Source organism: Tachypleus tridentatus, chromosome 10 (genome assembly GCF_004210375.1).
Source record: "Tachypleus tridentatus isolate NWPU-2018 chromosome 10, ASM421037v1, whole genome shotgun sequence".
In the NCBI taxonomy this organism is placed as follows: Eukaryota; Metazoa; Arthropoda; class Merostomata; order Xiphosura; family Limulidae; genus Tachypleus; species Tachypleus tridentatus.
The window spans coordinates 105,830,076-105,856,166 of record NC_134834.1 but is presented as its reverse complement, the minus strand read 5'-3'; the positions used below and the strand labels follow the sequence as shown (position 1 = coordinate 105,856,166).

The following is a 26,091-nucleotide window of genomic DNA, read 5'->3' as shown; positions in this document are numbered from 1 at the left end:
CTAGGTGATGCAGCATTTAAAGTTATACAGTTTAAAAATATTGAAGACATCAACTGTGTTTCAAGTTTCTGTAAAGTTTGTTACTCACTGAAATATTTAGTGTTGTTAACTAAGTTTTCTTCTTGTGTCATGTAATTTAAAGCACTAACTCTGTTAGTTCCAGTAAAGTGTTTGACCCACTGAAATATTTAGGTAAGGCCTAATACTTTCAGTTAAGTTTTGTTGTATTGTCTGGTTCATTCTCTTGAGGTAAGAATCTGTATACAGTCACTTGGTAGGCCACAAAATCAGAAGACTGTTATTATGATTTTGAGAGTTTAATGAAGATCATGTTACAAACAAACACTTTAGAGATATCAGCCACCATACTAAAGTTGGCTTTCAAGGAAGGAGTAGTGATGAATTTCTGTGTGAATGTAATATAAAGGTTTGCACTTTTAATCTTTTTTTTCAAAATTAATACACAATTTTTGCATTCTTTGTTTTTGTTCTTCAAAACATAATTCTGATATTAATACCTTTTATTTAGGATTCAGGACTAATGGAACGCAAGCTTTACCAGACTAGCAGCTCCCAGAGAATTCAAAGACATGGAGAACTATGTCAACTTAGAGAAATGAAGAAACAATTTCAACAAACTCCACACCAACGTAAAATATTACGGCTTGTGTCAGATATTGAAGGAATTGTTGATGAAGGGGCTGAGGAGGATCTAGACATCAAAGATGTAGAATTTCGAATGTCAAATGATCGTAACCAGGTCAAGGTCAGTAAAAGTATGTTTTAAAACCAACCAAGATTGCATTATGAATTATTTGGTGGATACCAAGATAAGATTTCACCTTAGAATGGGGATAATACTCAGAATGTTTTTGAAATGTCTTATTCAAATATAAAGATATTTCAGTACAAGTGGGCAACTCGAAAGAACAAAGATAAGTTGTGCTATTTTTGATATCTAATAAAATATAAGTATTGCACTTTCATATTAAATTTACTACATAAGACCTACCCAGAATGTTTACTAGTTTTTGGGTAATGTGGTATTAAAGCTATAATATTTTGTTTTCAAAATGATTTTATAATCTTGATAAACAAATTGAGCATGTAGTGCATTATTATGTCATTTTTAGAATGTGTATTAGTACTTTATTTTCTATTATTTTATCAAGACTTTCATACCATGACATCCTAAACTAGTCAGAAGATGTTCCCCATGTATTTAAGTTTTTCAGGAGCCTTTAGTGAAAAGACATTTACTGCAAGGTGTGTGTGTATCTTCTGCAGAATTATTAATGTCACAATATTCATCTTCTCCTATAAGAGCTGTAACTTTCTATAAAGTTATTTACAGACAACTCATATCTGTTCTCAAGCACATGTTGTAATCTTCTATAGCTTTTGAGTGTGAAACGTGTTTTAAGCTTCTAAACTTGTTTAGTGAACAAACAACATGTTCTCTAACCTGTGTTTTAGGTTTCTTTAAGGTTATTAGTGACAAACAAGACATTCTTTAAACAGTGTTTTAGGTTTCTGTAAAGTTGTTAGTGACAAATATCCCTTTATTTAACCTGTGTTTTAAGTTTCGGTAAAGTTGTTAGAGACAAACGACCCAGTCTCCAATTGGTGTTGTAAGTTTCTATAAAGTTTTTAGTAATAAACACTTCTTCTCCAACCTGTGTTTTATGTTTTTTGTAAAGTTGTTAGTGACCCACAACACATATTTCCAAGTAAGTGTTTTAAGCTTTTATAGAGTTGTTTTGTAACAAACTCATTCTTTGTCCTGTTAGAAAAATATGCTTTGGGCTTTTATGAAATGATGTAAATAACTTGAAGCATATTTTCACACATATGCTTGAATATTCACCTAGAGTTAATGGCAAGTAAAGAAGCTTTTCACTATGTACTTTATCCATTGTGCAATATTTAGTAACATGAAAACAGTTTACTGTGAATAACATACACTTGTTTTGTTGTTTATGGTGGAAGCTTACTTCTCAGTTTGTAAAATGCAATATTAAACACATGTTATTTATACCATTAAAGCTGTTTAAGCCAAAACTACATTCCTGTCGATACATTTTTTTCTTATAACTGGATTAAGTTGTTATGTATAGCACCAGGTGCATGCAATTGTATATGAATTTTGGTCTTAGGTTTGCATGTTTTTTATGGTCTAACGTTCCAAGAATCCTTTGTGATAAGTGGTTTTAATATACTTTTGGATGTTTAGTGAACTAGAAAAAGTTAAATGAACATCAGTTTATATTTAACATGTTGCAGAACTCTGTAGTAAGTTACTATTCTTATCTCTGCTCTCTAGACTGTGAACAAGGTGTATCCATTGTTTTAAGATTATTTTGTAATAAATAGGCTTAAAATCTACCCTTAAAAGTATATTTGAGATTGAGCTCCAATAAGGCCAAGTATGTAGCCATTATATCTACTGAATAACTATCAGGACTGGATGTTTACAATTAGATATTTATTTGTTAAGTGTCAAATTTTATTGTCAAAACATAGGACAAATAAATTAATCATTTTGTATTTCAATAAAGAACACAAGCATGGTAAAAAAAATAACACTAGATAATACAACATTTACAAAAAAAATAATGTAATTCATTTGAATTGGTTGTTATTTAGTTTGATTTTAATTATTGGATCATACCTTGAAATAATTGGTTGGTGGTTTTAAAGCAGGAATGACACAGTTCTCCAATTTTTGAATATATTTATTTAAAGTAAGTAAACAATAAAATTTTTAGAACATTTCTATTACATTTTAGTACTTCATTAATGGCAAGAAAATCTAACTTTTTTTTTTATTTATTTATTTAGGCTTTACTCTCTTCTAGTAATGCTTTCACTCACAAGGACCTGGTAATGTTGAAGCTTATAGTTGCTAGTGGACTTTACCCACAAGTAGCAGTGGCAGATGAGCACAACTCCTACAAGAGTGATTCAGACCAGCTTTTTCACACCAAAGTATAAAAACTTGTGAATTAATATTAACAAGCTAAAAGTAATCTTTACACAGTCTGTGGTGATGTACAGTTATTTGTTTTATAAATTTAGTAGTTTCAGTAAATTTAGATTAATATACAAATATACATGAAGCAAATTTATTTCTGTGTGAAATGTATCACAAAGTATGATGGGATATTATAATTCTCCACATATAGAGAAATCACTTCTCAGCCGTTCCTGTTGTTAGAGAAAGATAAAGAAATGTACATTTTTTATTGCAAGTGTAGTGGACATGTTACAAAACACTAAACTAGTTAGTTATATTTTTTATAAGAAGAATGCTTGACCTTAATATATTTCAATCATACATTGTATTTTGCAAAACAGTGCTGATAACTCTTTTTCAATTATTACCAGAGCTAACTAGACCTGGTGGGTTGCAATGACCAGTACTTTAACTTATACACTACCTTTTCCAGCAGTGAATGAATTATTAGTTTATTCTTTGAAGAATTTTTAAGGTAATTGATGGATCTCTTCTGGATCATATTCATGGACTTGCTACTTCCAGACTGGTGAACATGACTATGTTTCAGCAGTCTTTTGTTTCCTTTTATCACGTTTGGTGTGTTTTGTTATAGTGTATTTACAGACATGTTTTGATTGGTTGTTGAATATGATTTTTTTTTCTAGGATGCTTGGTTGATGAATGTGGTCCTTGGAGAGAGCAGTAAGACAGGTCTAATATTTTATTTCTGTTTATCGTCGATTGTTTGTACAATAATTCTTTTACTTTCTAGTATGTTTTGTGGGATGTTAGTTTTCAGTTTTTCAAACCTATTAAGAGACCCATGTTTTATGGAGGAGCCATTTATATGCTTATTTCAGAAGTTTACATGTATCCATAGTTGTATAGGATTATATAAATAACTTCTTTATTTAGGCATATGTTGGGAAGTTGTTCTGCTTTTGTTAATAACATTTTTTTTGCAACCTGTTTTGAACTGAGTATGAAACTGTAACTATTGAAAATATTTTTGATTCTGTAGCTGACTTTGTGGGAAGAACAGGATAACTGTGATAGGTTGTGAGTGAATTTCTGGTCCATCCTTGTGTGTTGCTGATAACCTGGTCTCTTTATTGGCCATTTTATGATGGGTAGCAATTTTTGTGAAAAATGCCCTTTAGTCACTGTGTTACATCTGGTAGGGTTCTTGGCTCTGGTATGTAAACATCTGAAAATATATTGTTTTACTTTGTCTGAATGGTTTTGTTCATAGTGAAGATATTTTTTGGCATTGATAAGTTTTTATTGGTTTGTGATTACACTTGTGACATTTCTTTAGAATGTCAAGACACCTTTGTTGCATGGCTTGTCTCTCACTCCATACTTATAGGGAAGGTACGTGTATGGCAACACAGCAGTGACAAACTGATATATTTTCTCAGCATCTTTGACTTGAAGACACCTTGAAGGAAAGAGAACATGCATCTTACCTTTTTTTTTTGATGTTCTAGTCCAGGAAAATACTGCAAGCCTTACCATGTCATACCAGAAATTTGACTGTATAGCAATTGATGTTTACTGATTTGTTGTTATAGAATATTTAAATTTTCTGATGACTGTTCATTTGACTGTTCACACATATTTTCACATAGTAACTTATTTGATTGTGCCAGCTTATTCACTAATTGCCAACTAGTTAATTATGTTAGAATATCCACTAATTGTTGCTCATTTGGTTGTGTTAGAATATGCACTAATGGCTAACCAGTTGATTTTGTTAGAATGCCCTCTGATTGTCATCCATTTAGTTGTGTTAGAATATTTACTGATGGCTGCTCTGTTGGTTGTGATAGAATATTCAGTGTATGGTTACCCAGTTGGTTTTGTTAGAATATTCACTGATGACTGCCCAGTTGGTTGCGTTACAGTATTCATTGTATGATTACTTAGTTGGTTGCATTAGAATATTCACTGATGGTTGCCAAGTTGGTTATGTTAGAATATCCATTGATAGGGATCTTGATGCATTATAATATTAATTTTAGGTAAACAAATTCTAATTGTCATGCTATAATATTCACAGAGGGTTACCCAGTTCACCATGACAGATTTTAAATGGTTTGCTAACATAAATAGTCTCATCCACTGCCATGTCAAAATAAGTTTGAAAAACCATTGGCAGAATATCTCATCAGCACTATATGTAACTGATACAGTGTAGTTGATATATTATTATTCATTGTTTTATGTTCACTTGGATATTTCTATGATTTGCATTAATCTTTCTGATATGTGATACCACAGCATCAGCAAATGAGCCTAGAGGTTGAGTCTGTTATTTTAAAATGATTTTGGAGTCTAACCACTTCATCGTAGCCCATGTTGCCATGTGGTCTGTCTAACAACTGTACATTTGACAGCAACAATATGACAGTTTTCTTTCCAAAGGGATCTGTCTTTAGCCTTTTATTTCTAAACACATCACTCCTTTCTGCATGGTTTCCATGTATCATGTAGTGGATAAGGGCAACTGTTTCCCAGCATCCATTTCTATTAAGGTACTTCCCTCCTCTCACAAGTTTAGCCACTCCCATTTGGTGCTACGCTCTATATGCAAATATTTTTCACATGTTACAAGCCTTCCACACCCTCTTATTGGAACCAAATGATTCCAATATTTCTCTCGTGTAAAGCATCATGTATCACTTCCCCACCAAGAGTAGCATGTTACACTCACGTGACATGTGATCACTCCGTCATTTCTCATTTGGCAATGCTTGTACTCAATGCCTTTCTTTATTGTCTTGATTAGTGCTGTAGAAGTCCCTTCTGTGTCCTATCTAAAACCTTGTGTGTTGAGATGTCTTTCTCAACAGTCTCTGCAGTCAGACTTAACCTTCTCATCTTTGACTTCATTCTGTGGAGTTGGCATGCCCTGTCTGCTTCATCAGTTTCTGTGCATGAGGTTTTGTCCCATTTGAGGATGTTGTCTTCTATGGCAACTCTCATCTCCTCAGCTATGCACACATACATTCCCTTCAGTTGACTCTGCACAATCAATGGAACCTTGCTCAGGATCTTTTGGATGCTCCCTTTATCATTCCTCCTTTCATAGTACACAGTCTCTGTTGGTGGTTGGATAAGACACACACATCAACGGGCTTCCCACTTCCTCCTCCTTGTCTGGACTTGCATCTGTTTATGGATGCATCCCTTTAGGACTGGGGTGTATGGGTTGACCACCAGCAGAAAGCTTTGAGGCATTGGTCTGTCAACAGATGGACTTTATTTACATATTATGTCCTTGCATTCCTGGCCATTTGTTGAGCTTTGAATTGCTTTCTTCCCATTGCCAAACACTGTTTGGTGATAATCCATTCCGACACCAGTCCCTCATTCTCATCAGTGTAGGATTCCAGTTAATCTTGTGAGAAGAGGGAAGTACCATATCAGAACTTAAAATTTTCCTATACTAAAAATATATTTCCAATAAATACCTCTCTTTCTCATACTTCCCACCTTTCCTCTTACTCATTTCTTGTGCTTCTGTTACCTGCCCAAGTACAAAGTGATAGTTTGGTAGAGGTTCGTAGAGGGATTCATATGCATCATGTGAGTGTACCATGTTCCTATTGGTGTGGCAGTGATGTATGATAATTTACATAAAAGACGTGTTGGAATCATTTATTTCCAATATGGGGTGAAGAAAGTTTGTGGCATGTGTGATAAAATCATTTGCATATAAAGAGCAGCACCAAATGGGAATAGCTAATCTTGTGAGAGGAGGGAAATACCTGTTGAAAATACATTTTTAGTGTAAGAAAATTATAACTTTAAACATTTCAGTCATGCAGAAATCTATATACCATGAATATCAACAATTCTAGTCATATGCTGTCTGTTCCTAGCACACATTTTGACACTTTGATTACAAAGAAATTTGTAGGTGCTGTCTCTGGCACTTTACTGATAAGTTTTTGTATGGCTTTGCAAGAACACAGGTTTCATTCTATAATTGCTTGTGGTTTTACTACTGTTGGATTTATATGTTATGGAACTAACTTTTATACATGTAAAATGTGTACTTCTTAAACAAACATCCTTCTTTATTATGCTGTGAATTATTTTTTGAGAGTTTGGTTACTTGCCTTTTTATTTTTGGGTTCTCACCTGTCACAGCAATGCTGCACTTTCCTTACCATATCTGGGATACGAGTTGTTGCAAGTCTTTTTTTCTAGGTGATTCTGATGACTTCAAGTTGATCTGTATACCTATGTTTTTCATCACCATTAAGTACAGTTTGGGTATTCTAAATCCTCATCTTGAACACGTGTGTGTGAAGGAGCTGTTACATAACCAAAAAATGAACAGATTACAGATTTTCTTGGCATTTCAGTATCTACACAATTCCATACATCAAAATGCACTTCGTATATATATGTATGTAATGTTTTATGGGCTGTCATTATCGTGTGTCTTTCTGATTTGTGTACTTAATAATCAATCCTCTGTAGAAAGCTTACAGTGACAGTTATGGTAATAAACAACTGTTGTGCAATCTTGTTGCAGGCAAAACCATTTGTCGTTCTTCATCCAATGAGTGTTCTAGCTCTACAGCCGGATCTGCTTCAGCTTCGAGAAATGGACGTTCAACAGATGCAGGGATTTACTTCCAGGACACCACTGAGCTCAAAACATCAGCTTTTGACATACTTGTGAGTTACAGGTGACTTGTACGAAGACTTGATTACAAGTGTCATGCCATGAACTGAAAATAATTTACCATTTTGAACTTAATAAGAAATCATATTTAATCCTTAGTTTCCCTATTTGTCAAACTATATATTTTAATGATTTTGTATTTTCTGTAGCTTTTTATTGCAACTTCAAAAACGTGCTTTCACACAGATGAAAAGGTTAAGCAGTCTATACATTTATGTGCTTGTTTCTTTTTTTTGTCACTGAGATGTGCATCTTAGTGAAAAAAATATGATATAGAAGTGTCATCTATCTTTTTATTTACTACCACTACAACAGACTAGTCTTACTAGATTAACAGTTTATCATTTCTACTTGGAAGAACAAAGCAGGTAAATAAAGTAGGCTTTAAATAGTGGTTGGATATGAGCTGTTTGGAGGTCTATACATCAAAACCAAACACTGGCCAGTAATATTAGTAATGTAGATATCTGGATAGTGTGATATACCATCAGAATTAATTATCTGTTATTCTTCAATGGACTAACTGATTATTTCTTTTCGTTAATTTATTTTCTTTAGCAAAACTTGATTTTCACTGAAGAAAAAAACTGACATGAAAGCTTCTTAATGTATGTATTTATTGAGGAGCCTTTTCTGCAACATACTAATTTTACAGATCATTAGCAGCACTGATAATCTGTGAAAGAAACAAGTAAAGTAGGCCTTGTGCAATGTTTGGAACTAGACTGTTGCATCTAAATCAGTCTAGAAATTGTTATAGATGATTAGGTATTTCATGCAATAGCATCATTTCTGTTTTTTAGGTCATTACTAGAAACCACAAAACCTTATCTTGTCAACTGTTTACGGGTTCCTGCTGCCCATTCATTACTACTACTGTCTCACAGTCTGGACACAAATCAGGATTTTACCAGGTATTGTGTTTCAAATTCTGTCTGCTGTCTGTGTCTTGTTTCCAGATTTGTTTATATGACTGTGAAAATTAATAAAAATAATAAGATTTTGTTACTTGTAATAATAGGAACATTTCCAATATGGTGCTTTTCTTTAATCAAAAGATTAGATACTCTCATCCAGTGCTGCCCTATAAATGCAGGTGTTTTCTATGCATCCACAAGCTTTCTGCTACTCCCTGTTGAAATTGAATGATTCCAACATGCCTTTTATTTAAATCGTCATACATCACTTTTCCACCAATAGAATCATGGAATAATCACATGATACACATATACATCACTTTTCCACCAATAGAATCATGGAATAATCACATGATACACATGTACATCACTTTTCCACCAATAGAATCATGGAATAATCACATGATACACATGTACATCACTTTTCCACCAATAGAATCATGGAATAATCACATGATACACATATACATCACTTTTCCACCAATAGAATCATGGAATAATCACATGACTCCCTCTACCAGACTATTACTTCTCATTTGGCAGCACCTGTGCTCAGACATTTTCATTTTTATTTGTTTGAAGTTTCGTGTTCGTCTTTAGTATACTCATGAAGTGGTGTTTATTTATTTTCACTTCTGATTTCTATTAAGACTGTTTTATTTTTATATATATAATCAATATTTCATTTTCATGCACATCTAAAACAGGGATCATTTAAATAAAAAAGTGACTGGGAAAGAAAGATTACAGTTTCTTATAGGTACATATTTATGGTTGTTTTACTTACTTCAAATGGCACAAGATTTTATTTAGTGGTTGTTTAGATAATTTCCAGTAACTGTTTTTTATTATGCCTTGGTAAGGTTAAATATTTAATGATTGTATGTTTTTTTTATTGGCTGTATTACACTTTTTCTGATTCTCTAACAAAGATTGCTTTTTACAATATGTTCTGCTGTTTTGACTGGCTACAACTATAGTTTGTCACCGATTCTCTCACAGAGTTAACTGCATAATGTTTTTCTTCTTGATTGTAGGATTGTCTGTGATGGTTGGTTAGAACTAAGGTTTGTAAATGGGGAGGAAGCTCAGCAGTTTGTTTTACAAGCCATCAGGATAAGGGATCTGTGGGAAGATGTTTTAAAAAACATATTTCAGGGTAAGGTACTTATATTCCAGGTTTTTATACAAGTAAGCTGATTATTCTATAGTAATAAGTTATTACAGCAAAATATATTGCCAAGAAAGATTCAAGACCACAGTGTTTGTGATACTGTGTGTGTGTATTAAATATTACTGCTTTCACAGATTTGTCCCATGTTCAACAACGTGTCAATTTCCATGGTAACCTATATGCTCGTTTGTCATTAAAGTTGTCATGTGTGATAATTATAGTATCATCAGGGCAGTAATACCTGTTCACATGGTCATGCATCCCAGAACCACTGGCCTGAGTTGTATTTTTTTTATATCTTGCATTATATGTAATATTTTTCAGACAATTGGATTGCAATTTTTTTTACCTGAAAAATAAAAAAACAGTAATACAAAGGTATTAATACCTTGCTTAAATAAATGCTTGAACCCATGAAATCCCATTTGGATAAATTTTGGCTAATAAGTGATTTTGAAGTATTTGCTAGTATCTCATGTCTGAAAGTAAGGATGAAAAGACATGAATATCATCATCATGATGGGTAACATAAGATGAGGTATTTTAACTCTTAAAACTGTAACAAATGTATTTTAATGAGTGAGTTAAAATAATGTTTTGCAATTTTAAGAAGAGTAAGTCAGATGTCATGTACAGTGAACTGGATAAATAATATGTAAAAACACAAATAGTTGTAACCATAGCTATGTCCTCCCCCTTCTCCAAAGGAAAATTCATGTCCTTAGTGTTATATATGTAATTTAACCCTTTTACTTTGGGCTTAGTATAATGTACCCAAGTTTTTTGGGTACATGTTAAGTAATTTCACTATAACTTTTTATACAGCGTGTGTATATTCACGAAATTTGGTAGACTTTTAATAAAAATCACAAGTGTTTTGAATACAAGAAATCAGGTTTTTTAATAAAATGTTTCCACTAAATACTTGTTGGTGAAAATAGTCTGTTTTGCAACTAGTCTGAGTGCTAAGTGATTTCATGTTATGATTAAAAAAAGTATTCTTCATCCAAAAAATCTGAAATATTATTTGTATAATCTCTAAAACATATTTTCAATACATTTCAAATGTTTGTTTTCCATGAAACTTTCTATTTTATGTTATTTTCTATACTCTATGTGGAGTCTGTTAACTGACCAACCTCGTAACCATGATAAAAAAAATTAGGAAATTAATATAAATTATACATTTTTCATGCTAGAATGACTTCATAGTATAACATAAAAGTACAAATGCTTGGTCGAAGTAGCTTAAATTTCATAACACTATATATTTACATATATATACTTTTTATTATATTGGCCTTCCAGTTATGCCTACCTGACATTATCTAACTTGCACTGACACAGTGCATGTGCATTTATATTACATACCCAGTAATATATTGTTTGTTTGTTTTTTTAAGTATCTGTGCTAGCCACTCCTAATTTAGCAGTTTAAGACTAAAAGAAAGGCCATCTAGTCATCACTGCCAACTCTTGGGCTACTCTTTTGCCATCAAAAAATGGGATTGACCATCACATTATAATGCCTCCACAGTTGAAAAGCAAGCGTATTTAGTGTGATAGTAATTCGAACCTGCGATCTTCAGATCACATATTGAATGCTCGAACCACCTGGCCATGCCAGACCACCAGTAATATAAAACTGGCATTTAGTCTTCCTTGTCTTGGCTGTGTTTTAGTGGACTAGTGTTTTGTAACATGCAGTCATATCTCAGTTATGATACGTTAAATATATATATTTAATGTATGATAATATATGTAACATATATCATTATTATTTAGAAATAAATTATTAAACTTATTTTGTTTACCTGTTTAAATGGCCTAATAACAAATTAAGTTTGTTTCAATTTTGTCACTGTGTTTTATGACAGTTGAATTTTTTTTTTTTACTTTTAGAAACTATTTCCGTACATGCCAGTGATCATGAACTCAGTAGGGAAGTGAGAATAAAACAACAAACTTTACCAAAGTTGCTTGACAGATATCTTCATCTTCAGGTTTTGCATACTGTTCGCAGGCTTCTAGCAGCGGACTTGAAAGAACTTTATATTGGTTCAGAAGGTTAGTTCTAATAGACTGTTTTGTAGTGTTAAAAATTATATACAAAATCCAATTAATGATAGGCTTTTTGGTATAGAACTGTAGTTTAGTAAAATGGTTTGGATGGTTAGTTCTAATAGCTTGTATTTTTGTCTCCAAAATTATATACAATATTCAATTAATAATAGGCTCTTTGGTGGACAGCTGTATTTTAATGAAATGGTTCAGGAGGTTAGTTTCAATAGCCTGTTTTGTAGTCTTCAGAGTTATATACAACATTCAATTAATGATAGGTTCTTTGGTGGAGAATTGTAGCGTAATAAAATGAGTAAAGAAATACTTAAAAACAAAAGTGTAGGGATGGCTGATATCAATCCTTCAAAAACAATGATAACAATATAGTAGGGATGACATTTGCATCATCCATATGTAATAACACAGGTGCACAGTGTTATAGAATGTTAACAGACAGAAATAGGCTAAATTAAACTTGATTGTGATTAAATAGTTATATGTATTGCTATATGTTAATTTGAAGTGTAACAATAACATCATTTACAGTAGAATTACAATTTTTTAAATTACTACTAGTTATTAATAATACCTATAAAAGCTGATACTTTTAAAACTACATCATCTCAGTGCAGTTAGTTAACACCATTGTTTTAGTTTTCCAGTTTTCATATAATACAAAATAACGAGAAATTCAATCTTTAATATTTACAGGCATTCCCACCACTGGTGACTCAATCATTACATAGACATTTTTATAAAAGGAAACACTGTATAGTAAAGTTCTGATAAGCTAATTAAGAGATATTTTATATATCATTTTGTTGAAACCATTTTTGCATGGACAGTGCTGCAGCCTGTTTTTAATCTTATCAGATCATATTGTACATTTTTTATTGATTTGTGCATGAGTTTTATGGTAAATCTTAACATTTTGGATATTCTAATATTCTTACATTAGACACAAATAAGTGTGTTAAATAAACTGCCCCACAGCTTTGTATGTGGTCTTGTAATAGATCGAAGATATTTCTCATAAACTAACATTTTGCATAAGTTTTCTAAACATAATCGTAGTTAATAGAGGAAATAATGTTTATTAAATCTGTGTTCTTTGAAGAAAAGTAGCATTCTCCTGATATGTGTGTTCATATTATATATGATGTTTCAATTGTCTTTTATTTGTCACAGTGACCGATATTTGTACAGGTTTTCAAGTAAAATAAAAATTAATACTGGTAAGTTATTCTTTTAAATCAAGCAAACTGTTCAACATAATTAATTTTTCATCCACATACAAACTTGTAAAGTTTGGTGAGAATGAAATGTGAAGCCCATGCTGTCATGTGGTTGCCACTTCTCACTGACGTATGCTATCTTTGGGAAGCTACTTCCCTACATCCATGATCTTAAGATGGGCAAATAAAAAACAAGACAAGAATTCTTGTTGTCATGGTCTCTAAGTTGTATGTATTGTCCTTTATTCACCCCAATGAATTTATATTTATAAAGTTGTTTGAAATATAGACAGTATTAATGTCACTAATTTATTCTGAAAATTGTCTAAGTAAGTGAATAATGAAATGCATTATTTTGAAATAACTTGTAGAAAATTGGGTAGTTTAAACAAAATATAAAGTAAATATCTTTTCCCCATAGTAACTTTAATAGTATTTTTTAGTAGTAATGAAATTAACAGTCATTAAAACAAAGGAAAAGGATTCTTAAAAATCAGTGCAATTAATTTATATTTACTTACAACAAGCTTTATTTGTATATATAGTATGTTCTTTTATTACATGACTTTAAAGTTCTTCAGGTTGGAATTCTCTATCGTGGACCTTGCTAGACCAATAAAAGGTGGTAAAAAATTCATGTTTTGGTTGATCATGGTAGAGTGAGCAGTATGTTTTCCTGTTAACTATGTTGAATTTTTTTCTAGTTTTTGAAACAAAGACAACCTTATCACTCCTTTTCTCGCATCACTTTCTAACATGGGCCTTGTAACTTAGATCTAAGTAAATTGTATCACATATTTTTGACTAGATAGATTTTTATTAGATGCAAGTGTCATTTGAACTTTGTTATGAAAATTACTTATTGAATGTGGTTTCAGTTTTATGGTTTGTTTAATAAGGAGTCATTACAGTTTTATTGAAATTTTGTTTTAGACTTTTCGACTTCAGAAAGGACGTCACACATGGCTGGTGTGTTTGGTGAAGATAGTGAGTACAGGGCTCATCCAAAAAAAGGAGGTCTTGTAGTGAAACCATATCTCACATACAATTGGTAAGTTACCACATATGGCTGTTAAAGCCATTCTGTGATTCAGTTTGTTATAGAAATTCTTAAGTACCATGTTTAGAGCAAAATGACGATTAAAAACTTGTGTTTTATATTCTGATTGTACAAGTGGCATTTTACTATGTCTTATGATGGTACAAATAATTATGCAACATATTTAATGGTTATGTGTATGATCTTTTGGTATGTCCTGATATTTTAGGTATTGTCTTGAGACATATCTTCATATTGTATTTACAGTCTTGTGACGTGTTTTAATATTGTGTGTGTTGTTTTGTAATGTGTTCTAAAATTATATATATTACCTTGTGACATGTCCTAAAATTATGTAAATTACCTTGTGACGTCCTAAAATTGTGTTACCTTGTGATGTCCTAAAATTGTGCGTGTTACCTTGTGACGTTCTAAAATTACATGTTACCTTGTGACGTCCTAAAATTACGTGTGTTACCTTGTGACATGTCCTAAAATTACGTGTGTTACCTTGTGACATGTCCTAAAATTACGTGTGTTACCTTGTGACATGTCCTAAAATTACGTGTGTTACCTTGTGACATGTCCTAAAATTACGTGTGTTACCTTGTGACATGTCCTAAATTTATGTGTACTGCCATGTGACATGTTCTAAACTTGTATATATGATCTTGTGAAATGTGCTGAGATTGTGTGTATAATTTTATGTCTTAAAGTTGTGGCTTGTCCTACTATTGTATGTATGGTGTTATATCTTAATATTGTGTGTATCGTTTTGCAACATGTTCTAAGATTGCATGTATAGTCTTGTTGCATGTGTTAAGGTTATGTGTACAGTGACATGTTTCAAGGTTATGTAATTTAAGTTGTAACATATAAGATCATCTTAATTTGTTGTATGTTTGTATCTTTCCAAATGAAGCATACTTGATGTTGATCAAACCAAACTTCAGTACATTCAGAAACCTTGGTTGTGTCCTAAGTGTCATCAGGTGTTTACATTGTCAGTACTGGACCAAGTAAGACACCAGGAACAGTGCCAAGCTAATGGTAAGTTGTTGTTGTATGGAATATCCTCGGGTATATCTAAAAAACTGGGACATGTTTTGTGTGTCTTTAAGAGTATTAGTTTCATATTAAAGGAATTATGTATTATAGCACTGGTTTATGAATATATTTATTACTCATTCTTGTTTTAGGTGTTATTAATGTTTTGTCATGGCTGTGGGATGACATGTTGCAAGCATTTTTCTGGAAAGGCTGGTTTTCTCAAGTTGATCCATATTCATTTTTGTCCAATACCATTAAATACGAGGAATAACTCCAGTTTTAGAATCCATCTTTATGACCTGAACTTGGTGCTTTACTATTTTATGTTGACAAGAACTGTTAGATATACTTCCCAAAATCAGTGTATTTTTGGTGGCATCATACTATTTGCAAAATATTTGACAATATCAAAACATAGTTCTGATGCATTCCTCACCATTGTAATTATAGTGGCTGTGGTTGTCATGTGACTCGCTGATTTGCTTAGTGAAATTCATTTTATTACAATGCATTCAACCGTAAAAGTAATTTCATTTATGTTTGCTAGAAAGACTTACATTTAATAAATCCTAAAAATTTGAAATAAAAATGTATTTAATATTTTATCATAATAAAATAAATTATGAATGTGAACTAACTCTTTAGGTTATGATAAAGTAATAAGTTATACAGCTTGTGTGTTGAAAATTTGTAAAGAATACAACAAGAGTTATCTGTTGTAAATTGATCAGATGAGGAAAATTGTGAACAAGATCAACCAATATGGTTGATGAGGTTAAGGATTGAATATGTGAGCCACTTACTACTGAGTTAACTGATGTAACTCCTCTTTTCAAGGGAGGGGATAAACTATACACCCATTATTCTTATATTAGTTGTGGGAAAAGTTTTGGAAAGTCGATTGAAATATGCATTGCAAAACCATTTAAGAAAGTTTAGAATTTTATTGAACAGTCAACATGGTATCACAAATGGTTTGACATTCTTTAAAAAGGTTACTGCTAATGTTGGTAAGAATAAGGGTGTAATTTTAGTGTATCTGGATTTACAGAAAGCATTTGACAAGGTGCTATATAAAAGGCTTTTTAAAATAATTGTTTCTGTAGGCGTTTGGGGGATAAATTATCAAATTGAATATAACAGTGGATGGATGGAAGGAAGCAGAGGGTTGGTACAAATGATGTTTAGTCAAACTGAATTAATGTCACAAGTGGGGTACCTAAGGGTTCAGTCTCAGAACTTTTGATGTTTTTGATTTACATCAATGACATAGATGAAGATATGGGCAGTAAATTACTTAAATTTGCAATTGATATTAAGGTTTTGGACATTGTTAGCCATGAAGAGGATGCTGCTGATTTACAAAGGGATTTGGATATTTTATTGTGTTGCACAAAAAAATGGCAAATGTGTTTTAATTGTAATAAATGCAAGATAATGCATGTGGGTTATCATAATTTGGCTTGGATAATAAGTGTAATCTGTATGGGAATAATGTTAACAGTATAATGAAGGAAAGGGATCTTGGTATAATAGGCAATCAGTCTCTAAAGCCATCAGAGCAGTGTGCTATTGCTTGTGGTAAGGCAAATGGGATGTTATGTTGTACCTATAGAAATATTGAACACAAGTCTAAAGAGGTTATTACTTCATTGAACTGGTACTGTTTAGGTCACATTTGGAATATGATGTTGAGTCATAGGCTCTCCCCATTTTAGGAAAGACATCAAATTGTTGGAAAGAGTTTGGAGAAGGGCAACTGCAATTGTGCCCAGAATGAAAGGAGAGACTGACATCTCTCAAATTGTTTTCTCTTGAAAAAAGAAGAGTTAGGGGAGATCTGAGAGATCTGTTTATGATAGTAAATGAAACTCGACAGTATTGATGCATCGTCTTTTTTTGATACTTAATGGTGAGAACAGTAGGACTAGAGGACACACATAAATTTTGGCATGGTAGGAGTGATTTTCAGCTAAGACCATTTTATTTTTCTAACAGGGTTCTAGAAATGGGTTGCCTCCAGATGTTGTAGAGGCAGTAAATTTAAAAGAGTAAAAAAAAATGCTTGATAAGTATGTGAATGATAAGGGTTGACCTAAGGTGTTTTTCTTTGCTTCATAAGCTACTTCAGAGTGTGGAACAGCTGAGATGGACCAATAAGTCCCACGTTGTCCTGAAAACATTATGTTATATTAAAAGAAACTGCTGAAGAAAGAAAGAAATTAAAATATGTTTTTTCTTTCCAGAAATTGTGAAGTTTTGCATCATGCAAAAATATTTCTGCATTTTAACATGTTTTATGTTCATGTTATTTAGCACAGACAGCATTGTTATGTCATTGGACTCAAAAGCAAATTTCAGTCAGTTTCTCTTTACCATAGTTACATATAAGGTAATTGGCAACAAATTGTTTGTTTGTTTTTGGGACATCTTTGGAATCTTTTTTTGGAAAACTGAGTAGCAGCACAGTATAACTTCATGTAAGTATTTCTTTAGCGCCACAGTCTAATTATCCTGTATGCGGTAAGGGGACCTCCGAGAGAAGGTTCTGTACTTTCAGTTTACCTTTTCTGGGATTTAAACATCCAACTGCATGTTTGCTGTGCATGGTGACCCGTGAAAGGGAGTAGAGAATCCTGGTGGTTGAGGAGTCCACCTCCAACACACCACTTTGGTCTTGAATACCTATAGATGAATGGTCTTTGGGTGGCTCCCCCAAGATCAGTCAGCTAGTCTGTTTGGGCCAGGGTTAACTGAGTGCCAGCGTAAGATGTCCTCAGTGGGTGTAGTGAACATTATGTCTCATACTGGTGTTCAGGTACAGTGCTCACGAAACCCTAGTGTCGCTGCAGTGACCTGATATAACATTGTAGTGTGTCCCCTTGTTGGGCTCCATGGTGGGTGGGGTCAGTGAGCACTAAAATATTCTTTTGTTTAGTGTGGACCCCCTCTCAAATGAAAAAATAAACAAGCATGACAGCATAGAGAAATATCCGACAACTGGCGAATGACTGCGCATTGATGACTCTGTATGGTCAAAATCACAACTTGAATCTGTCCTACGAATTTTAATTATACATTCTTTAACTGAAAACCTTTAGGGCAGATGTCTCCATTTCTTATTTAGAAGGGCTTGCTGACTCTCCTAAGTCAGTAAAAAATTATGGTCTGGGGATATTTTAGTGGAAACAGTTTCATCATAACATTCCAAACTCCTCTTGAAATCAAAGGCCATTGGGGATATACCCATTGATGTTACTCCTCATTATACTTTGAATTCTTTCAGAGGAGTTATAGTTGAGAGGGATTTAAAGACTATTCCAGAGTCAGAGATCCTCACAGGTTTCACCGGCCAAGGTGTTAAAGCCGTGTACCAAATTTTTACTCATAGAGACGGGATTATGGAGAAAACAGATGTTCTGATATTAACATTTATAACATCGTGTCCTCCTACCACAATCAAGGCAGGATATCTGAATTGTAATGTACGACCTTATATTCCTTACCCTGTTAGATGTTTTCATTGTCAATGATTTGGTCACTAAAACATCTTGCCATGGTTCATTGACATGTGCCTGTTGTGCTGGTAAAACCCTGATGCTTTTGAATGCCAACTAGAACTGCATTGTGTTAACTGTAATGGTCCACATCCTTCCTATTTTACTTCCTGCCTTAAATGAGTAGAAGAGAAAGAAGTACAATGTCTAAAGACAGTTCACAATATTACTTTCCCAGAGGCTCGGAAATTACTATTCCCAATTTCATCTCGGACTTATGCTGCTGTAATCCATTCCACTACTACAGTAGGAGTCCAGACTGACCTTTCTGTGCCTCCTACAGAATCCTTAACAGCATCTTAATCTAACACCCTCCAAAGCCAACAAAGTTAACAAATCAGTATCTACTTCTATCTCTGTCCCTACCACATCTTCCAGTCATTGCCCAACTTCACCTTGTTCAAGCCCAGGTGTTTCCATGATCTTCCTCTCTTGACACCCTAAAAATTAAACAAGCCATTCATTCATGTCCTCAATCACTGGAGCATATGTCTACAGCAACCTGTCTACTCGATCCAGAGCAAGATCATGAGAGAATGACCAACCCACATCCAGTAAATAAAAAAAGTGTGGTCGCAAGCAGAAGGTCCCCTTGCCATATTCTCCTCCAAAGTAAATAAAAATGACCATGCTAATCAAATGGAACTGTCAAGGTTTTCAATCAAATGGGAACGACATCAAGGATTTAATTGACTTTTATCATCCCAAATGTCTTTCTTTACAGGAAACATTTTTAAAACCTACTAATACAGTCACAATTTGACAATACTTCTTATACTGAAATGACAGGTCATGTGTAGGACAAGAACATGGGGGAGAAGCACTGCTGGTTGATCAACATGTGCCCACCTGGTCCTTGTCATTGAATATGCTCTTGGAAGCTGTAGCCATCCATATCTTCTTAGGTTGTACCATCACTGTTTGCTCTCTGTACCCCTGGAAAAAATTATCATCCATCAAACCTTGATGCCCTCATTGAGCAACTGCCAACCCCATTTTTAATTTTGGGGGATCTTAATGGGCATAATCTCCTCTGGGGTGGGTCTACAGGGTGTTCAGAAAGTCACTGTGCACTTATATGTATATGATTACAAAACTGCACAGTGACTTTCCAAACACCCTGTAGTACTGATGTGAGGAGTCATGCTATAGAGCATATGCTCCTGAATCACAACCTGTCTCTCTTCAACACTGGTTCTTACACTTATTTTCATGCACCAAGTCAGTCATTTACTCCTATAGATCTTCATATCTGCTCCCATTTGATTTTCACTTTCTTTTCTTGGGAGGTTGACATCAATCCAAGGGATAGTGATTGTTTTCCTATCATATTAAGAGAGATTGGTCATGGTCATTGCCACCTGACCTGTGTGCCTCAGTGGAAGCTGGACCAGGCCATGTGGCCCTCTTTCACTGCTCTCTTTTGGAACTTGATCCTGCCATCTTATGTAAATCATTGATAGATGATTGTGCAGCAGCAGTGACTAACTATACTGTACAAGCAGCTGCTCAGTGCATCCCCAAAACGTCGACGTCTTTCCCACCACATCTTCGCCCTTGGTGTAATTCTGCTTGTTCTATAACATGAAAAGCTCAGAAACATGCTTGGGATAAATTTTGTAGATATCCCATGCTTTCAAATTGCATTGCATTTCAGCAAGCCCGTGCACAGGCTCGGCGAGTTAGATGTCAAAGCCAGAAGGAATCTTGGATTAAATACACCTCCAGCATTTCTTCAACCACCAGTTCAAAAGTCATAAAGGACAAGATCAGAAAGGTGAGTGGATGATATATTTTTACCCCACTCTCTATCTTAATATTCAATGGCCATGAAGTTGCTGATGCTCAGAGCATTGCCAATACTTTTGATGAATGTTTCTCTCATGTATCTTGCTCTTCAAACTCATCCCCTTCCTTCTTAGCTGTTAAAACGTGATTTCAACATCTGCTTCTTTCCTTTTCAACTGATCATCCCTATAACTACAATCGCCCTCTTACACTGGTGGAATTTAAACTTGCTCTTCATTGGTCTGGCAATACATCAGTTGGACCTGATGATATACATTATAAGATGCTGCACAACCTTTCCCAGAACTCTCTTACTATTCTTCTGGCTGTCTTTAACCAGATATGGCAGGAGAATGACTTTCCTGATGCTTGGCACCAATCTATTGTACTCCCTATTCTTAACCGTGGGAAGGATCAAAAGATTCCTTGAAATTACCATCCCATTGCTTTGATAAGTTGTTTCAGTAAGACCTCAGAGAGGATGATTAATTCTCGTCTTGTTTGGTTCCTTGAATCAAACAACCTTCTCTCACCCACTCATTGTGGTTTCCGAAGACAACGTTCCATGATAGACCACTTAATTCGCCTTGAAACATCAAAAAAACCTTTTTGAAGAGACAACTTGTTTCTATTTTTTTTTATTTAGAGAATGTTTATGAAATATGGCACCTTGCGAGATCTTCACTCATACGGATTCCATGGCAATTTTCCACTTTTTATTCAGCATTTTTAATGAACTGCCAATTTCAGGTCTGTGTTGGCTCAACACTTTCCCAGTTTTTTCCTACAGGAACTTGGAGTCCCTCAGGGTTGTGTTCTGATTGTCACATTTTTCATTATAAAGATTAATGCTATCAGTGAAAAGTGGGTCTGAATTTTACATATTTTTACCTTAATTTCCATATACCATTGTATTATACTACATTTTGTTTGGCACAAATAGCCAAGTAGCTTTGTGCCTACAAACATGAAATACCTACCTACCTACAGGCTAATTAATGAAAAATACCAGCTCTCAGAAAACATGAGTCACACATACAGCATTGTTTGTCTTATCTGTTGCAGCAGGTTCCATACATACTTCTTGTTTGAGAACACTAATGAACCAATTAAAAATACAGTATTTAAGAACATTCCCAGCTCTTACAGCTTGTACAATTTTCAAGGCAAGATTTTCTCTGAGAACAATTGCATGGTACAAAAACTGGTTTTATGAATGAGAAATTCTTATTAAGAACTGCCTTGAAAATGAAGTTTTTTTTAATATGGTTCTAAGTTATTGTTTTTTTCTTTATTTTATTTTTTGAGTATAGACTTTTAGGTCATATCTCATCTCTTGACTGATCTGAGATGAAATTATAATTTTGAACTCTGGAGATTGATTGATGCATTTAATCATGCCCAAGGTTTCATAAATTGATTTATTCTAATTGTGCCTAAAATAATTTCAGTTTGAGGAGAGGCTCGTAGAGATCCTTGTGAGTAATATAATCGAATGAGGTATGTACACACCCCATACTTGGTATTGCTGGTGCACACAAGTATAGCTAATAAAAAGGGAAACAAATGTCTCATAGATTAATTTACCCTAATTCTGCCTATAAGAATTTCAAGTGATGCTACTGTTAAGGACTACTTCTTGTTTAAAATAATTATTGCTAAATACTAATTTGATGTTCTTAATGGTTCCAGCAAAATTCAATTAGTTTTGTATTTCATCATTTCTTTAAAAGTTTTAATTTAAGGAATTGTAATAAACAGATTTTATAGTTAGTAATATTTTACTCTATAGAAAACGATGAAGAGGAAACACAGAAAGAACAATCTATGAATTCTTTGAAGAAAGCTTTTTTCTGCCCTGAATGCCAAGAGGAATTGTTCTTAACCTCTACAGAGATGCTGCGTCATAAAAAATCCCATGTGCAACAAGAAAAAGTGTGAACTCTTGAGTTGTGAGCTTATGTTTAAGAGTATGGTTGGTGTTTTCAGTCTAGTTGTGAAATACTTATTGACTAAGTGCACTGTGAAAAGCATTTGGCTAGTTTCTTTGTATCATCTTATTTTACATAAAGTATTGCAAGCAACTATGGCTAGAAATTTCATTCTTTATAGAAATGTCTATAATATTGAAAACAGTCATTTTGTATGTTTAGTCACTCACAAGCCACTCTTGAGATATTTTAACATTAGTGACAAGGAGAACTAGGCTCTTCTGTAGTACTGTGGTCATCATTTAATATAAATTATTTAATACAATTTTAATGAAGTTACTCTGTTATAACTTTAAAAGAAAGAAAGACCAAAAGAATGGTGGTTGGGATGTTTATTTGAGTAATATATTTAGCACTGGAAAGGCAAACAATTTTTATGTGCACTAGATTATCATGTGCTGTTTTACTTTTGAAGCTATAGTTAAGAAATATTTTTTTCTTTATTTCTAAGCTTTGATTATTTTACATAGATTGTTAAAATTTTCCACTTGTAATCTGTATTGGTTGGTGGTCCATGCCAGATGGCCTGGAATGGTTAGGTTTGGTTAGGGTGCTCAACTCACAATCTGAGGGTCAGAAAGAATAGTGGTTTGTTTGTTGTGTATTAAAGTGATTAATCTACATTTGACAGATAATTTTGTGGGCTGCTTTCCTGGGAAGACGATGTCTTAGGGCTTCAAAATAGTTGGAGTTAACCCCATCCACAATGTTTTTTGTGTCAATGTCTGAGTAGTTACTTCTGCTCTAATCATGCAGTTATTTGCATGACATTGTAAATTTATTGTGTTTTAACGTTAGATAATTTCATTCTGTCCCTGTTTGTTAGCTTGGGAGTAATCATCGTCAAGTAAAACCATAAATACTAAGTTTAAAATTCTTATTTTCATGGTAATTTGTGTATGTTTTAAAGTACTTATCATGAAATCTCAGTAGAAATGAACTAAAATGTGAACTAGAATACTATGATATCAGAGTATTACACATTAAGTGGATGCAATTTGTTGTAATTTAAGTTCATACATCATCTGCATGTGATATTAGGGCTGGCGTTAGCTTAACTGAAGAACTAGACAGCCGTTTTTGTTGCCTCTGTCTAGTGCTGGGTCTGTTTGAGTGTAGAGGACCCATTATACTTTCCTTTTTATTTAAATAATACATTAGGTTATAGAAAGGCAGACAATTTTTATGTGAGCTAGATTATCATGTGCTGTTTTATTTTTGAAGCTTTAGCTAAGAAATATTTTTTCTTTATTTCTAAGTTTTGATTATTTTATTTAGATTTTTAAAATTTTACAGTTGTAATCTGCTAGATGGCCAGGTGGTTAGGGCACAAAACTAGAAATCTGAGGGTCGAGGGTTCGAATCTCTGTCACACCAAACATGCTCGCTCTTTCACCCATGAGAGCATTATAATGTGATAGTCAATCCCATTATTTGTTAAAAAAAAGAATAGCCCAAAAGTTGGCAGTGGGTGGTGATGACTAGCTGACTTCCTTCTGGTATTACACTGCTAAATTAGGGACAGCTGGTGCAGATAGCCCTTGTGCCAGATATCTAGTATTTTAATGGTTCACTTCAAATCTGTGGTCTTACCTTTTCTGTTCTTACATTTTCCAGTCTGAAAGGCTTGGATGTTATTTCAAATTGTTTTCTGCTCTTTTGTTAACAAAAGAATAGCCCAAGAGTTGGCAGTAGGTGGTGATGACTAGCTGACTTCCTTCTGGTATTACACTGCTAAATTAGGGACAGCTGGTGCAGATAGTCATTGTGCCAGATATCTAGTATTTTAATGGTCCACTTCAAACCTATAGGCTTACCTTCTCTGTTCTTACATTTTCCAGTCCAAAAAGCTTGGATGTTATTTCAAATTGTTTTCTGCTCTGATAATTTCACTGTATTTGGCAAAAATATCTAGACTGTTCTAGTTGCCATGATCACATCATCAGCATCATACTCTTAATTAACTGAGTTGCTAGGAATGAAAATAACATTGACATTCTGATATTAAAGAAGAAAGTCAGGTCAGGCAAGAATGAAAAAAGATGGGTTGCACACAATATCCCTATCTTAGCCCAGAATTAATAGATATTTTCCAGGTAAAAATGTCCATTGACATTTATTTTAACTTATGTGTGTTTAGAAATTTAATTCAGTTCATTTTATCTCCCAGAATACTGTACACATTGAAAGTGAGATTAATTAAACCAAATGCTTTGTTTTTGTTGATACTTATGATATGTTGTTTTGGATGTTATACAAGCTGATTATTTCTCATAACAATGTGTTATTACAATGGATGTTACAACACATAATGTTTTTGGATTATATCACTTTTGAATGAAGGAAGTTAGGTATTCATATTTTGACTGCTGTTTGGCAATTCGAATAATTGTGATTTCACTTTGCTATTAGCACACTAATTTATAAATTCACCCAGTAGCTCATGACTTTCAGTTCTTGAAGATTTGTTTAGTTCATAGTATACTGAAGGGTCCCAGTACTCCTGTAGCATGGACAGGCTGGTTAAGGTTCTTATTGAGAGCTTATAAACTTTGTGGAATTTTATTCCATGACTTAGGAAAATACAGGGTTGGTAAAAGTCTGGGAGTAAGCTTAATAAATGTAGTGAATAACTGAGAATATTTCTCGTTATTATTATTATTAAGATATCTTATGTACAGGGTGCGCCAAAACTGTTGATCCACAGATAAAATAAGCATTATATTCTTAAACAGACTCATTTCTAATGTCTGTTGTACATATTTCAGGAAGGAAAATATGCTGATGGCACATTATGTCAAAAATTGATATGATAATGGCTGTTAATGCCATTCAGTTTATATAATAAATAAATTTCAGAATAAATTGTGTATTTTTCCCATTGTGTCCAGGGATACCTTGTGTGATACTTGTTTATTTAAACTCTATAGAAGTAGTTTGATAACATTTCTTCACTTTAAGTTTCATTGCAGCAGAACTGAAGTTGAGAATTAAGATTTATGACTTTATAACAATTATTATGGTTTGAACACATTTTCTGGCCTCATGAAGTATGTTTATTATTAGTAGTAATTATTACTGTTATACACTAATATTTAGCATATTATATTCTTAATTTTATAATCTTATTCAGTCCCATACTTTGATGAAGAACAAAAGTACATACAGTAGTATTTCAACCACACTCTGTCACCCATATTTATTGCTGAAAATGTTTGTAATTTTTGGAACACTTTTTTATAACAAATATAATTAATATTAATTGTGCTTTGCCGACTTAAAAAAAGACATTAGTGCTATATAAAAGATTTATATGAATGGTGGTCTGACCTTTCCCATGTTTAGTGTTTTTCTAACATCAACTGGTATTATATGTCATTCTTTTATATAGTATGAGACCAAGAGAAATATCTTTGCTTATGAGAATATTATAGATACAGTATAGAGAATATTAATACAAGTTGCTGATAAAGACTTTTATTAGTATATAGTTATTAAAAGGAGGTACGTGTGTCCTCTTAGAGCAAAGTCACAACTGGCCATCTACTAAGTCCACTGAAGGGAATGAAACTTGAGTTT

General features: G+C 33.4%; 1 protein-coding gene across 1 annotated transcript in view; it reads left to right on the top strand.

Moving 5' to 3' along the window:
• The window catches only part of LOC143230032 (putative ATP-dependent RNA helicase DHX34), a 95,965-nt gene extending 71,227 nt beyond the window's left edge, over positions 1 to 24,738 (top strand). Inside the window, exons 11-19 of the mRNA XM_076462979.1 lie at positions 530 to 766; positions 2,842 to 2,988; positions 7,548 to 7,693; positions 8,504 to 8,614; positions 9,655 to 9,776; positions 11,694 to 11,858; positions 14,021 to 14,138; positions 15,049 to 15,176; positions 22,314 to 24,738. Of these exons, the coding sequence (XP_076319094.1) occupies positions 530 to 766; positions 2,842 to 2,988; positions 7,548 to 7,693; positions 8,504 to 8,614; positions 9,655 to 9,776; positions 11,694 to 11,858; positions 14,021 to 14,138; positions 15,049 to 15,176; positions 22,314 to 22,462 (1,323 nt within the window). The 3' untranslated portion in view covers positions 22,463 to 24,738. The remainder of the gene's footprint in view (positions 1 to 529; positions 767 to 2,841; positions 2,989 to 7,547; positions 7,694 to 8,503; positions 8,615 to 9,654; positions 9,777 to 11,693; positions 11,859 to 14,020; positions 14,139 to 15,048; positions 15,177 to 22,313) is intronic.
• The last annotated feature ends 1,353 nt before the right edge of the window (positions 24,739 to 26,091 follow it).